The sequence below is a fragment of the Caretta caretta genome, chromosome 5 (assembly GCF_965140235.1).
Source record: "Caretta caretta isolate rCarCar2 chromosome 5, rCarCar1.hap1, whole genome shotgun sequence".
Taxonomy (NCBI): domain Eukaryota; kingdom Metazoa; phylum Chordata; order Testudines; family Cheloniidae; genus Caretta; species Caretta caretta.
Genome location: NC_134210.1, coordinates 113,241,527 through 113,256,830, shown reverse-complemented (window position 1 = coordinate 113,256,830; position 15,304 = coordinate 113,241,527). Strand labels below are relative to the sequence as shown.

At 38.9% G+C, this 15,304-nt stretch overlaps 1 protein-coding gene across 4 annotated transcripts in view; it reads left to right on the top strand.

Moving 5' to 3' along the window:
* SLC24A2 (solute carrier family 24 member 2) overlaps positions 1-15,304 on the top strand; it is a 175,467-nt gene that overhangs the window by 114,263 nt on the left and 45,900 nt on the right. For all 4 annotated transcript variants that reach the window (XM_048850541.2, XM_048850543.2, XM_048850546.2 and 1 more), the window contains one exon: positions 12,475-12,573. In XM_048850541.2, coding sequence (XP_048706498.1) covers positions 12,475-12,573 — 99 coding nt within the window. The remainder of the gene's footprint in view (positions 1-12,474; positions 12,574-15,304) is intronic.

Here is a 15,304-nt window from a genome sequence, read left to right as displayed (position 1 = left end):
CTCTGGAATATCCTCCCAAAAGATATTGAGAAAAATCCTTCCCTCTATATCTCCAGATCATACAGTAAAACCTACTTCTTCACTATACCATGCCTCAAAGAAGCAGAAGAATATTAAACAATTCTTCTAAGCTTAATGGTACCTGATTCTTTTTGAACATTTAACTTCATTTGTAGAAGAATCAGGATAACTTAATTGTGACTGGGACATTCATAAGTCTCCTCTCCACCTTCATGAAGTTAGATACCATAACGGAAATTACCTAGCTTGTACTCTAGATAGACTGGGAAGGTAATATTTGTTCTATTGAGACCAAACTGCACGCATCTGTGTTATGCAGTGCTCCAACAGACAGAGCAAAAGAAAAATTCCACTGCCAACTATAGCTGCATGTTGTCAGAGTGATCTTATGTCATAGCCGTAAAATATCATGTGTCTCTTAATGTTTAGAAAAATCTAAGTCAATATGTACAGCACTGTAGTATGTGCAAGTTAGCTTAAGCTAACTATATGATGATTGACTGAAAAGTATTTAATGTTACAACTTTACTTCCTGTAACACAGCCATCTTGAAATCACAACTGTGAATTTCAAAGTGCCGGCCTATTTATGTTATTTTTGCATTGAACTGCAGTTCTTTCTAATGCTTTCTTTCCAATGTTGGACCATACTGCTTTCATATTTCTGGATTTGTTAAATACTGACTCTCACTGGATAGAAGTGACTTGTATGAATTGAAAATGTTATTTGCTGTACATTTTGAAGTTCTTCCCTTTATAACAATGAAATTGTTTACAACAGCACTGAAATTAGTGGAGATATTCGAGTTTTCCACTGTTCTAATTGAGAGCAGAATCTACTGCCAAATGGGTATAAATCATTATTACAATAACATAAATGGATATACATTCCCTCCCTCCTCTCACTCCCTCACACACACACACACACACACGCACACTTGATTAAATGATCTGTCCATTTCAAAATTAATCTTGTACTTTTGTATAAGAGAGAGTTCTGTTATCTCTTTATCTGGAAGAACTTTCCCATTTTAATGTCATGACAACTGATCCACACTGATGCTTCTATGCTGCAGAGGAATGCATTGATCTTCCTTTGTAATGTTATATTGCAATATATACATTTCAAAGTGTTGTGCAAGTTACATGGACCATCACATATCAACTACATTGAGGCAGCAATGAAACTATTAAGTCACTTCCTATCCTTCCTTTTTAGTATTTTTTCTTCAAGCTGGAAGGAAAAGTAATATGGATGAATCCTGGCTATTGTCTAGACTGGTCATATCTGAATGGTAATACTAGAAGAGCAGAGCAATTTAAATACTTTCCTCAGGTACCAATTCAGAAAAACTGTGCCCTCAGTTACATCCATCTAACCCAACTGATTTCAATGAAGGCATAAATTTTGGGGACCAGTGAAGATCAGCAGGCAAGAACCCAAATCTAATATTATATCTGAAACCACAACTTCTGCATGGCTACTCAATGTACTATTGTCTCATTGCTATGCCATCGCTATGATCCTTTAAAAATTAGAAGATAATTTTGTAAAGATTATTTTAACATTTAAACTCCACTAGCCTTTAGTAATTTTCATGACATCTGGCAGAGCATATTCCTGCCTTTTTCTTCCTCATGACCCCATTTCCAGATCCAGAGAGCATATCTACACTTGATAGCGATTCTGTTTCCTAACTAGGTAATATGACAGGGAGTCTTGCCCAGAATATCTGATTCCCCTCTCTTATGTCTCTCTTACATCTAAGGCTGTGTCTACACTACAGATGTCTGTCAGCATAGTTATGGTAGTCAGGGATGTAAATAGATGTAATCCCTGATTGTCATCTCTTTGCCAGCAGAAGCCCCTTGTGTAGACATATTCAGACTGGCAAAACTGTACTTATTTTATTTGTGGGTGTGGTTTACTATACCAGTAAACAGTGCAGATTTGCTGGGATTGCTGCAGTCACACTAGGAGTGCTTTGCTGGTATCATAAACCAGTATTCCTATATCAGTAAAATATTTCTAGTATAGACATAGCCTGATGTATCACCAGTATTCTTCATAATCTCACATGAACCAGAGCCTAGAGTCTCAAGTTCATTTTCAAATCTACACCCAGTGACCAGAAAGAAATCATACTGAAGTGCCCAAACCCATTGACTAGAACTGAACTATACTGTATTTTATTCATTTATCATTTCACTTCTTCAGAGTGGCTTGTACCCAGATGGAAGGTCCATTTAAAACTGGTCTCTTCGCTGAGATATGAACAGCGTCATTGAAAGTACAATTCTAGGCTTTTCAGATTCCATTTCACCACAGTTGTTTAGAAATGACACAAGCAATTAGCAGCAAAATCTATAGAATCAGTACAAAATAGCCCAAAAGCTAGAGTGGCCACTTTGCCTTAATGGGAGTGGATTCTGAATGGTAACAACCAGCGGTTACTGCTCTAGTGGCCTTACAAATTCAGACTGTTTAGCACTTACCCCTTTCTGCTGTTGCTCACAGTAAGTAGGCTATTGCTATGTAATGTTCGTAGTAAGAGTGAATAAATGAAGTTGTTTCTAGAATGCTCCCAGCTCTGCAGCACAGTAGCTAGTTCTCCACTTTTGTCTGTCTCCCTTTTACATCAAATATATACCACAATTACTGTGGTATTTTCAGGGCTGAAAATGTCAACTCATCATAAGATCTCAGCTTTAAAGTCTACTTTCCGGCTCCTCCGCCTGCCCTGCTGAGTCTCCAGCTTTGGATAGCATGGGAATAGCCAGGACTGACTGCTGTGATCTGGTTGCTGACTGGTTTTTATCCCACTCCTGCATCAGGCACCCAGAAGCTACCAGGGGAGGAGCCCAGAGAAGAGCTGATCAGAAAATGGGGGTGGGGGCGGTTCTGTGCCAAATGTAGATGAAAACCACAGATGTTTAGTTTGAATCGCAATTGTCCATGAAAATTTCATCTTTCCATTGAAAAACCAAAAACTGCTGCAAACTGAAATTTTCAACCAAAACTGAAGGAAAATGGCTTTCTGATGGGAAAAAATTCAGTTTTTTTGAGGACAGTAAATACTTTCTGCAAACACTTCCATTGAGTAGAAAAACCCCGTTTTCTAGTGAACAAATGTTTGGATGGAAAACTTTTGACAAGGCCTTGAGATGAGAGGCCAGCTGGGGAAGGGAGAGGGGGAAGGAGCTGCAGGTATAACAACAGCAATTGCTAAGGCAGGAGCCTCATTGAAGGGGTACACTGAAGGGAGGAGGAACTGAAAGGGAGTGCCTGGAGGTGTGTGCAGTAATGAATTTCAGGGAGAAATAGCATTGATGGTTAAGAACAGCTGAGGAAAGAAAAGTAATGTGTTGGGAGGAGTGGGAAAATTTATGAGGGAAAAGAGAGAATTGATATACTTGTGTGGGAGGATTTATATGTCCATAATCAGGATACGTGACGGATTTGAGGAGGAACTGATGATTTTTGGAAGTACATGTACTGTTTGCCTACTTCAGAACTTTAAAATTTGCATGATATTTGCATTTTGTGACAGGGTCAGGCCAGATGGCTACAAAAGAGTGGTCGAAGGTAGATACATTAATTCCAGGTTAAGCAGGTCCCTTTTTCCTGGGTAGAATAACAGGGACTATTCCAAAACACTCAGGAATTTTCTAGAACTAATTCATGCAGGCAGGCTAATTAGGACACCTGTAGCCAATTGGGAAGCTGCTAGAATTAATTAAGGCTAATCAGGACACCTGGTTTAAAAAGGCTCTCACTCCAGTTAGTGAGGTCCATGCAAGGCGCTGAGAGTGAGAACTGCTGGAGGACTGAGGAGTACAAACGCTATCTGGCATCAGGAGGAAGGTCCTGTGGAGAGGATACAGAAGGTGTTGGGAGGAGACCATGGGGAAGTATCCCAGGGAGTTGTAGCTGTCACACAGGTGTTACACAAAACACTATAGACAGCTGTGATCCACAGGGCCCTGGACTGGAACCTGGAGTAGAGGGCGGGCCTGGGTTCCCCCTATCCCGTCAACTCCCTATTGTATACAGGAGGAGTTGACTTGGATTGTGGGTTCCACCAGAGGGGAAGGTCCCTGGCTTGTCCCCCGACTCACTAGGTGGACCAGCAGAGACCATGGGGATTGTTCTCCTTTCTTTTCCCCATGCTGGCCAGTGATGAGGTTATCTGAGTGAATGGCAGATTTGAGCCATGAAAGTGGCCAAACTGAGGGCTACTGTGAATCTCTGAGGCGAGCAAAACCCACCAATAAGCACAGGATCCACCAAGGTAGAGGAGAAACTTTGTCACAATTTGTCAACATTTTGAAAGCTTTTCCAAGGCTTTTTGTTGCACTAATGTGGACAAGTTCGGTTGTCATTAGGCTCCACTCAAGATGGATTACTAACACATTTTTAATATGTTGTCATAGCTTCTGAACAGTTAATTAAGGATATGGGCTTCTGGAGAAAGTCTTTTCCTTGCTGGAAGAGAAATGAGCGGACAAAGAACCAGCATATGGCAGTACTTTTTATTCACATTATGTTTGTAATTCTGATCTCCTTGAACAAAGATGAAGAATAGACACAGTGCCTCACGAGGTGTGTCTCAATGTGTTTTAACCAAAACCCCAAAGAGTTCGTCCAGATTGGGATTTGTTTGAAACATGTTTGCTGCTCATGGTCAGCCCAGGCCTAGAAGAGACAATGACCAACTAATACATTTTTAAATGTGGATCTTTCTATCTATGCTAGGTGCAAAGTCATGTTCAAATTTCTTAGTTAAAATGTGTGTGTGTGTGTGAGTTTACAAAGCTGATTTATTTTCTCAGTCTAGATAAACCCAGTAAACTCTTTACAACTGAAGATGCCAACTCAGCCAGGTGTCCAGTCAAAGCTAGCATCCAGATGCAATTAGCTTGTATGAGATTGTCTAGCTAACAAATATTATAAACTATTTTGCTTGAAAGAAGCTTTGGCTTGACATAAATTGATGACTAATTTGTTTAAATACACCACCCAATTTCTTTCAGTGGCTCATTAACCCAGCCCACTCAGCTATGGTATTTACATTTAAACCTTTTGCAGAAAATCTCATCTTAGATATTTGTTTCAATAAAGTTATTTATTTCATTTCTTATTATGGGCTGAGGGTTGAAGAGGTTGGTGGGATTTTTTTAATCTTAAAATATTTATTAAATATACCATTTGAAAAAATGCTACAATTGCTACGTTCATTACCCTCTGATTTTTCTTAAGTCTTGCAGTTATAAAGTATAAATACATGAGAGAACTTATTCCTATAAATATGCTATGAAGAAAGGAGGTAATTGCTACATATTACCATACATATGTTGCATGTAGTGTGTTATTGGTATTAAAAGAACCTAGAAAGCACCCTTTATGGATTGGCATAATGCAATTTCCATCCCAAAGCTTCATCTACTGTAGGTAATACAGATATATCATCTGAGACCATACTATACATTTTCTACCAATAAAGAAAGCAAGGAGTTTTTAGTTTGGTTTCTCTGTAGCAACATTTAATACTGATGAGACCCTCTGATTCCCTTTAGCTTTCCAAAGAGATCTATCATAATTGTTTCTGCATAACTTCCCAAAAAACCAAACAGGAGATAGTGTTCTAGAAACTTAATTTAAATCAAAGTATGGTATTTTAGAGCTTTCCATCAGGATTTTTCAAAAAATAGAATCTCCACTTGCTATATTTTACATAACACCTCCTTTTGTCGTCCTTTTTTTTTTCTTTCGCCTGAGCCTTATATCGGTTAGTGCACTAAATAAAACACAGCAGCATGTGGCTTATCACATTGCAGGATTCCTTTTGTAACTCCACTCCCTCGTATAGCTTTCGATGTAAAGTTGTGAGCCTGTGAGTAGATTTTTGGGGAGTGTTCTATTGGCACCCAAACCCTGATAGAAGCTGTGTACCTTCAGCTCTTGCTGAATTCAGAGGAAGGTGAGAGAGATTAACACCTCAAATGGTTCGCAACAAATCCAAATGCATTTTAAATTCCAAAGCTGTCAGGAAGGTACCTGCTTTGTAAGTAGCTTTTTGTGTATCACACTCTTTTTTCTAGGCATTAACCCTATTTGTGTTTTGTTTTGCTTTGTTTTTTGAATCAGAAAATATGGTTTCTGGGTTTTGGTCTTTCTGGTTCACTTTGCCAGCTCACTTATGGCTCATTGAAGAAACATTTTTTCACTATATACAATAGGTATCTATTTAAGATGTTGTAGAACAGATTTTGTAGAACTGTTCCAGATTTAGCTTACCAATTTTGAGGTCACTGTGACTTTTGGTATATTTTAGAGGTGTGCTACAATTGGATTTACAAAGGAAACTCAGTTACAATTGCAACTAGTGGTTTAGATTCAACTAATGTAAGGGTTCCAGCACACCTTGATCATGATTGTAATAATTAAATACATATTTGGTGATGGTGGAGGCTTTCTAATAAGGCATAGGATATAAATTAACAAATTAGTGAAAACAATCCTCAGTAGCAAACACATACACTTGTTACCTTTGGGAGTCAGTGGAGGTTTAGTGATATCTGTAGTGAACCTTTGGAAGAGTCCTGTAGAAGACATATGTTTTATAAGTTCTTTGAACCAAGATTCACGGGCTAGATAGGCAAATAGAGTACTGACTACAAAACTGGGCAATATATTTTCCCTCTAATTGGCCAGTAGCAGGTGTCTAAAGTATATTCCAAGCTTTTTATGATTCCGGGGTGACAGTGACCCACTCCCATGAAAGAACAGTAAGGTCTGTAGGACTGTTTGTCTCTATGAAGAATGTTGCACTATATAACTGAACAAATCTTTGTGCAGTGTGCAATGATAATCACCCCAAAGTTTGTGCATATCTAGAAGAGAAGAGGTACCATAAGTTTTCAAAAGTGGAGGTCTGTGATTAGCAGACTCCCATACAAACACTTGCTGTAAGACTGAACAGTCTTGGTGAAACCTAAGCTCCATTAAAGTCAATGGGAATTTTCCCATTGACTTTAGTAGAGAAAATATTTCACCCCCTTTGCCAGAAGAGTGAAAAGATCAAAGTTTCAAGAGGTATAGCATAAGAGTAAAAGAAAGAGAAATACTGCAAAGCAGAGCTCAGAGACTTTAGTCAGTAATTACATTCTATCATAAGGCATAAGCACAAATGGACAAAGTTAAAGTTGTATAGACAACCTGAACTTTGTCTTTTCCTGACTTTGAGTCCTTATCTGCAGACTTAGCACTGCATATATGCAGCTTTTTGCATTTTATCAGAGGTAAATGGAGAACAAGGAAGTTGAAAGGTAAATAAATGGTACATTTATTGATTTTTTTAAAAAAACAGAATTCATCAAAATGGATATTGCTTTATGTATCATCAAAACAGCCATTCGAAAGCCAAATATATTGATTGTACAGCATCTTAATTCAAACTCAGTCTGACCTGTCTCACTAATGGCTCTCTTAACGCAGTTACACTGTACTCAGTCCTGGGCTTCTCCTGATCACAGATGGAAATTAGCAACAGAATGCCTGTTCTGCTTTTTCTCGTTTTACAATAATTTTACCAAGTAAGTCTTGAATGGAGCTGTAGTTCTGTATGGACCTTTGATCTAAATGAATTGCTTCACATGCTTTGCTAGCGCAGCCATCCTTTTGATTGACTTCAGCACCTCACTGAATCAGTTCTCTTGCCCTCCAACAGCGAGTTTACTCAAAATGTCCAGAGCAGTGGCGCTCAAGCAGGTGGCTTTTCTGCCTAGCCTAGAATGTGGGTCTTTTTTCATGTATGAATAGGTCCTAACGAGGATGGCAATTACTTTGTTTTTTAAAGATACAGAAACTGAAACACAACCACTCAGAAAACACACAGATGGAAGGGTCAAATCTACATTTACTCTGTGATAACAAACTAAGAGGAGATAGAATTGCTTTCTGATATACTCATTACGTATACATTTGTATATTGTGGGCCTGAACCTGGGCACCTCCTAAGAGATGGGGAGCATGCACAGTCTCCATTGACTCCTTGCAGGACTGGGCGATGTATGATGTGTAATTATTTTGGGGACTTTCTGAAGTCACTGGGAGTTTTTTGCTCACAAGGAATGAAGAATTGGGCCCTTTGTTTAATGAACTAGTACTCTTCACCTGTTAAAAGTTGAGAGTCATTGGTCTACACTAAAAAGGAATGCGGAAAAAATGTCTGTCCTGTCCCTTTTTGTTCTTCAGAATGAATTCTAATTACAGTACTAAGGCACCAAGCGGTCACTGAGTTTTACGTATTTTTAGAAAGAATGCAGGGATCACCTAGTAGGGGAATTGTATTTTTAGTCACTCATCTTCTGTCTCTCCCACACACATGCACATGCACACTCCTGCACGTTTCAGCCCTTCTTTAATTTTCTGTTTAAAAAAGAAAAGCGTACATCATCATAACGACTCAGAACCACAGCACTCTGCTGCTAAAGGGGCACATCTGGCAAGAAGGTGCCATGGGAAAATCATGTATGTCCCTAAGACGGGATCTGAATAGAATTGTATAGCACCCAAAGTGAAATAAAGCATGAGTTACCCCTCAGTGGTTAGGTATTATTTATTTGTATTACAGTAGCACCTGGAGACTCCAAGCCCATTGTGCTAAGTGCTATACAAACTACAAGACCTAAGTAATCTAAGAGTTTGTCTACATGGGAAGTTATTCTGGAAAAGATATTCCTGATTAACACCATATGTGGTTGCTCTTATTCTGGAATTCCACTGATTAGCATAATTCAGAATAAGGTGCTTTAATTCTGAAATAAGACATCTATATGTGGTGTTAATCGGGAACAATTAATCCATTTTAAATTCACACAGTATCTTACTCTGGATTAATTTTCATATGTAGGCAAGCCCTAACTACATTATAATCAATGTAGAGCACTGCTTAGAACTTCTTTCCCCTCTTCCTCCTTCCTTTTATCTCCCTTCCCATCCTATTCAACATCCCTCACCCCATGAAAAAAGCCTAAGAGAGCAGATGAACCCTGCAGCTTTTCTTGTAGGTCATTAGATCTGGATTATATTAACCCAAAGGGTGGGAAATAATTTCTAAGGCACCTGCACTTCCCAAGGGTCTATGAACTCAAGCATTTTGGCTGATCTCAGCTGTCATAGAATTTTACGAGGGAAGGAGCAGTGTCTCAGATAATTAGTCCCACAGCACCTAGCTCTTTATAGAGCAAAACCCATACCTTAAACTCCCCCAGAAATAATTTGGTGGTCAATGCAAATTATGGAGCATAGGTGTAATACAAGCCCCATTTAGAGTGTACTGCACTAATCCAGACTTAAAGTGACAAAGGCATGGTTAACTGTGACAAAATCCAGATGTGAAATGAAAAGTTTTAAGTTTTAAGCATTTTGCCAAGGGCAAATGATTAGAAACACTCTGGCTCAGTCAGGATTCCTTGTTGGGGCTCTGTCTCCCTGTGAAAGGGTGCATCATGCACTCCTCCTGTGCCCAGCAAACTTCCCAGACTGGTGTTGAGGGAGGCATTGCCCCATCTTCCTCCCACCCGTCCTCAGTGCACAGGTGTTCATCTGGGATAGTGTCTCTGCTATGTATTTGCTGGCTGGCCCCTCCACAAAGGCCTAACTCTTCCCCACTCCTTGGGCACCAATGCGAGGCCAGTCACACTGTGGCCCCAAGGGTGGAGAAGGAGGAGGTAGAGTGATATAATGGTCATAACTAGGATTTCTGGGCAAAAAGTAAGAAAGATAACATTTTCTCTTAATGTTAAGAAGCACTTCCTTGAAGTGATCTCTGGGTGTAGAATAATTTTGCAAAGGAAGTGACGGATACTTCATCTCTTTGGGCATTTAAAAATAGGTTACAAAATGTATTGGAGAGAAAAACCCAGCATTGGGAGAAAGATTGGCCTGGTCTACAGCAGAAAGTTGCACTGGTTTAATTTAAGTTGTTGTTTAAACTGATATCAAACGAGTTCAAAAAGTGTGGACAGCTTTAGTTCAGTTTAAGAGTGGCTTAGTTCGGTTTGGTTTAAATCTATTCCTAACTGACAGAAACTAAACCACACAAGGCCATTCTTGCACTGAAATAAGAGCCTCTATGCAGATGTTTGCCCTGGTTTAACTAAACTGGTTTAAAATCACACTTTAAATTAAACCAATTCAGCCTTCTCACATAGCTAAGCCTATGGACTAGATCAGCAGTGTCCAATACGTTCGCCACTAGCCACATGAGGCTAATAGGCTATTGATTTGTGGCTAATGCATGTGGCTTTTTTATAATGTGGCTAATAAGAAAAATTCAAAACCACAAGTGTGGCTAGCAGTGTGGCTAGCATCGAATTTCCATTGGATACCGCTGGACTAGATGATAGTCTAATAGGCTTTTTCCATCACCAATTTCTATGATTCTTGCTGAAGGAACTATCATAAAATAGCATGAACATCAGCAGGGATGCTGGGTCTTAGAACACTAGTTAAAATGCCAGTGAAGAATAAATGTTCCACACAAAATACAAGCTGAGACTTTTTAAAAAGACTCTTCCTTTCATTTACCCGTGCTCCCAAGAATATAATAATACACCTGGGACATTATGGGCCAGATCTTGAAAAATGCTTATGCACCCATCTTGGACACTGCGACCCACAATCCATATGTGCAAACTGCCATGTCTGTGTGAGTGCAAGCACACAATCCTCCACAACTTCTGTGCACACCATGATTTTCACTCAAGTCAGGCATGCACAAAATTGTACACACACTTAAGATAACTCCTGTGTTATAAATAGAAATACTTGACCTTTTCAGCATTACATTATAACATAATTGGTGTGACTGTTCTCTCCTTTTTTCTTTTCCTTTCCCTCTTCAATTCATCTCACACTGCAGGCTCTTCCCTTTCTCTGTCCTTTTTTCTTTATTCAACTTTCTGTCTCTTCTTCCTCTATCGCTTTGAATGATATTCTCTGGCATTGACCCTGCACAATAAAGAGGTGAGCTGGCCTCTTACTTTTCACTGCTGCTCTGTTCTGCAGATGATTCTGTTTCACCTTGTGCACAATATAACTAAGAATTTCAAAATCCCCATATACATTTTTTTTAGCAACTGAAAAAGAAACTGCCTATGATATTCCCTACTGTTCTTCTGGCTGAACACGTTACTTTGCAGTGCGATGTTTCTGGAATAATACGTGCAACTGAAAGGGCAAAGCGCATGAATTTTTATAAGGTTCTTTTATTATTTTTTCCCACCAGGTGGATTGTGGTTGACCATTTATTCCATTCCCACATAAATGATTATCGCTGGCCTCTTGGCACATTAATTATTCTGTTATGGTATCCAGCTTTCTAAACATTCCCAATTCTTTTTTTCTTTTTTGGACGGGGAAAGCAGAGGCGGTATTTATTTTATTTTCGAGCTCTGATTCATTTGTCCATTTTATGTAAACAGCAATAGAATATGATTTTATTATAATTATGACTTACATTTGGAAGTGGTGACATTGTAATGTAAATCAAAGTCTGTTTATGCATGGCTTCTCTTTACTTTCTGTAGTTAATCGGCAGAATGTGTCCTTTGGGTCGCATTGCTTGATTTTAATGAAATACCTTTTTGTCCTAAACCATGCAAGTCTTTGCGCCCCCAAAACTTCAAATGATTTCAGTGGGAGTTTAGGGAGAGCAAGAATTGTAGGCTAGGATTTTCATGTCATATGGTTGTTTTGAATTAAGCCTGCATTCTACCTAATAAGTAGTATTTACAATGAAGGAGGAAAGGGAGTGAAGAGAGAAATCATAAAGACATATATTAGGATAAAAACATACAAGGATCATAAACTATGATACCACAGGGCATAAACCAACCATTACAAGACATGCAGAGAGCTACTGTATAGATTGGAGAGAAGAATGTAGCACTAACTGGCAGGGGTTGGAAATAAAATTAGCCTGTGGTTATTTAGAAATTGTTCATTATGGGGATTCTTACGAGTTTTTCAGAAGTATCTGATATTGGTCACTACTAGGGACAAAATACTGGACTAGAGGGACCAGAGATCTCATCTACTATGGCAATTCCTATGTTCCTATAGCAAACCAGAAATTGTGTTTTTTATTTTCAGCATTTTAATTTATTTGCTATTCATCTTTAATTTTTTATACTAGCACTTTTGTTATGCAAACTTGGTTGACTGCATCACCAGAAAAATAATATTTTTTTTATTCTCTTTGAGTTTTAGGGAATGAACAAACACCTTTTAAAATTCTTAACTCTTAACAATGAGTTAACTATCTATTTGGGATAGATAGAAATTAATTCTTGGTTTTGATTTATAGAGCAAAAGCTGGAAGCTATTACAGAGAAATGTAGCATCTCAGAATGGCTGCACTTGAACAATGACAATGTTTTCTTTTAGGAAAGTTCAAAGAGAAGGCCTCAATTCTCCATAAGATTGCCAAAAAGAAGTGCCAGGTGGAAGACAGTGAAAGACGGAACGGGGCTGCTAATCATGCTGGTAAGTATAGGAGTACAGAATTATTTCTTATTGTTTGGGATATATTTGCTATGTGTTACTTTACTTACCCAAGAAAATAAATAAACCGACATTTTTTCAGACTTGAGTGCCTGAAGTTAGCTCTCTAAATCCATATCTGGACTCCCAAATGGGAACCTGATTTTCAGAGATGCGTAGCACCTGCAATTCCAAATGGGTTGGACTGGTATAATTGAGTGAAAAATTTGGCTCATAGTTTGCCCAATGAACTATTTCATACAGTGGGTCAGATTCAAGCTATTCAAGTGTAAATGCAGAATAACTCCAACAACATTACAAGATTTACTCTGGATTTTTGGCCCAGTCATTTCTGATAGGCCATTAGAGTCAGTCATTTGAGCCAAACAGGGCTAAATTTTCCTCTCTCATCCATGTATTCTATTCTAACTCCCTAAAGAATTGTGCATGAAATCCCCATAGACATGAATGGGAGTTCTGTGCATGAGGAGGAAGCAGAATAAAACATCCAGAGAGCTGTTGTTCAAGGTTGGAGAGAAGAATGTAGCACTAATTTTGGAAATGTGCTAAAATAAGATTGATAGAAACATGGAGACAAATTCAGTCCTCAGTTATGTCCCTGGAACCCCATTGACTTCACTGATGTTTGGCAGGTGTAAGTGAGGGCCAAATTTTGACAATGATGCTTTATTTTTTTATAGCATTACCAGGCCATTTGAGTCTGATACTGGGTTCTCTCTGTATGTGGAGAATACTCACTGAGATCCACCAGGTGTGCAGTTTAGACACTTACTTACATTTTTTATACACCTGAAATAAATGTGCATTTTATGTGACATGTAGCTCTACACTTCCCAGGAGAAGAGAATAGAATATTGGATTTGAGATCTACCGTGTGGATCTAAGAGCAAAATGTTGCCCTCAGAGAGGTATTATGATTGTTGCTGAGAGCGATTTGATCCGTCAGAGGCAAATCCTGCCTATCTTGCATTGGCACGCAAACCTTGATAGTAGTGGTTCTGTTGTGCAAGGGGGAGATTGCAATGAGGGTTCATAGTAGCCTGCTGCAGAGAACTGCTGCAAGGTAACTTTCTTATGGGGAAAGTATTGGGGCTCGGCCACAGGAGGAGCAGGCTTGTGGTCGGTAGGTTTGCACACACTGCTGATCCACTAGCCAAAAGGTTTGTGGACTAGCTGTATAGTGGGCTACTGTTACCTGCAGTCTGCAATGGCAGCCGCAGAGTTGCTGCACAGCTTCTTCATATCCGGACTATGAATTGGAAAAAATCCATCCTTCCCAGCCCTGTGTATACCCACTACACAAACCCCATTGACTCTGTTTTTCACAAAGAATATTCAGCTCAAAACTTGTACGTTGTTAAAACAACAACAACAACTTAAGTCACCTTCTCGTTTCTTTTAGCCACTGCTTTACCACTTAATGTTCATTGCAGTGGGAAAAAAATACAAAAAACGATCAAATGTATCTGGTAAAAATGGAATCAGTTTGACACTTCCATGACCTCACTCTATATCTAGATGCACTTTGACACTGAGTCAAGCAACTGGATGGAACACTCTGTTAATATAGCATAATGCTGAGGAAAATACCCCGCAAGCAGTTAAATAATCACAGATATTCTGCACTCTGCACTGCTGCTGTGATCTCAGAGTTTAATTCAGGAAGAATCTGAGTGCAGCAGTAATGCAACCACACAGCTATATTTACTTCTTTGTACAGCAACATCAGATAAAATACATCTTACTGTGTCAGCTGTTGTTAGAGGCACTTCCTCATGACTTCTGATTGTTCAAGCATTTCTGGCCATTACCATCTTCATCTAATAATAACAGCTGAAATTTTGACATGCCTGTTGTTTAGAAGATTCCTTGGATGATCATGGGAAAAGGAATTGCATTACACAAAAATAGGGTCAGATCCTGCAGTCCCTACTCCCTCCCATTTACCTCACCATGAACAACTGCAGGATCAGGCCTTTACTTTGTAGCAGCATTGAAAGCATTGTTTTGTATCTTTATTTTTTCCATTTTTCGTGCAAATAAAAAGGATATGAATATCCGATGATAAAAGTGAATAGTTCTTAAGATAAAAAGGAAAGTAGTACTTGTGGCACCTTAGAGACTAACCAATTTATTTGAGCATGAGCTTTCTTGAGCTACAGCATCCGATGAAGTGAGCTGTAGCTCACAAAAGCTTATGCTCAAATAAATTGGTTAGTCTCTAAGGTGCCACAAGTACTCCTTTTCTTTTTGCGAATACAGACTAACGCGGCTGTTACTCTGAAACAGTTCTTAAGATAGGAATTGCCACTCCAGAAGCAATATTTAGAAATTGAGCCATGGTCTCCATATTTTGAAAAGTTATTTCTTATTTTAACCTCTGAGCCAAATTATGACCCATTGAGGAGATGACGGTTTTGCCAAAAGCCCACTGATCTAGCCCTTGTGTCATCACAGTTGCTGACCAGCCCAAGGTTTACCTTTGAAGCTCTTGGTAGTCTAGTAACATTTTACCATCCATCATTAGCTATTATTCAGAAGACAAATATATTTCAAAAACCACATGACAGTCACAAAATCTGCGACTTTCATGATAGCTGTGACAAAACTCCAGCTTTCTTAACGACAGATGGACAAAGTTCATTAGTTAAGTTTCTGCATCTGTTTATGAGTTTATCCATCCGTCTATCTGCCAGTGCAGCATCTTACATTT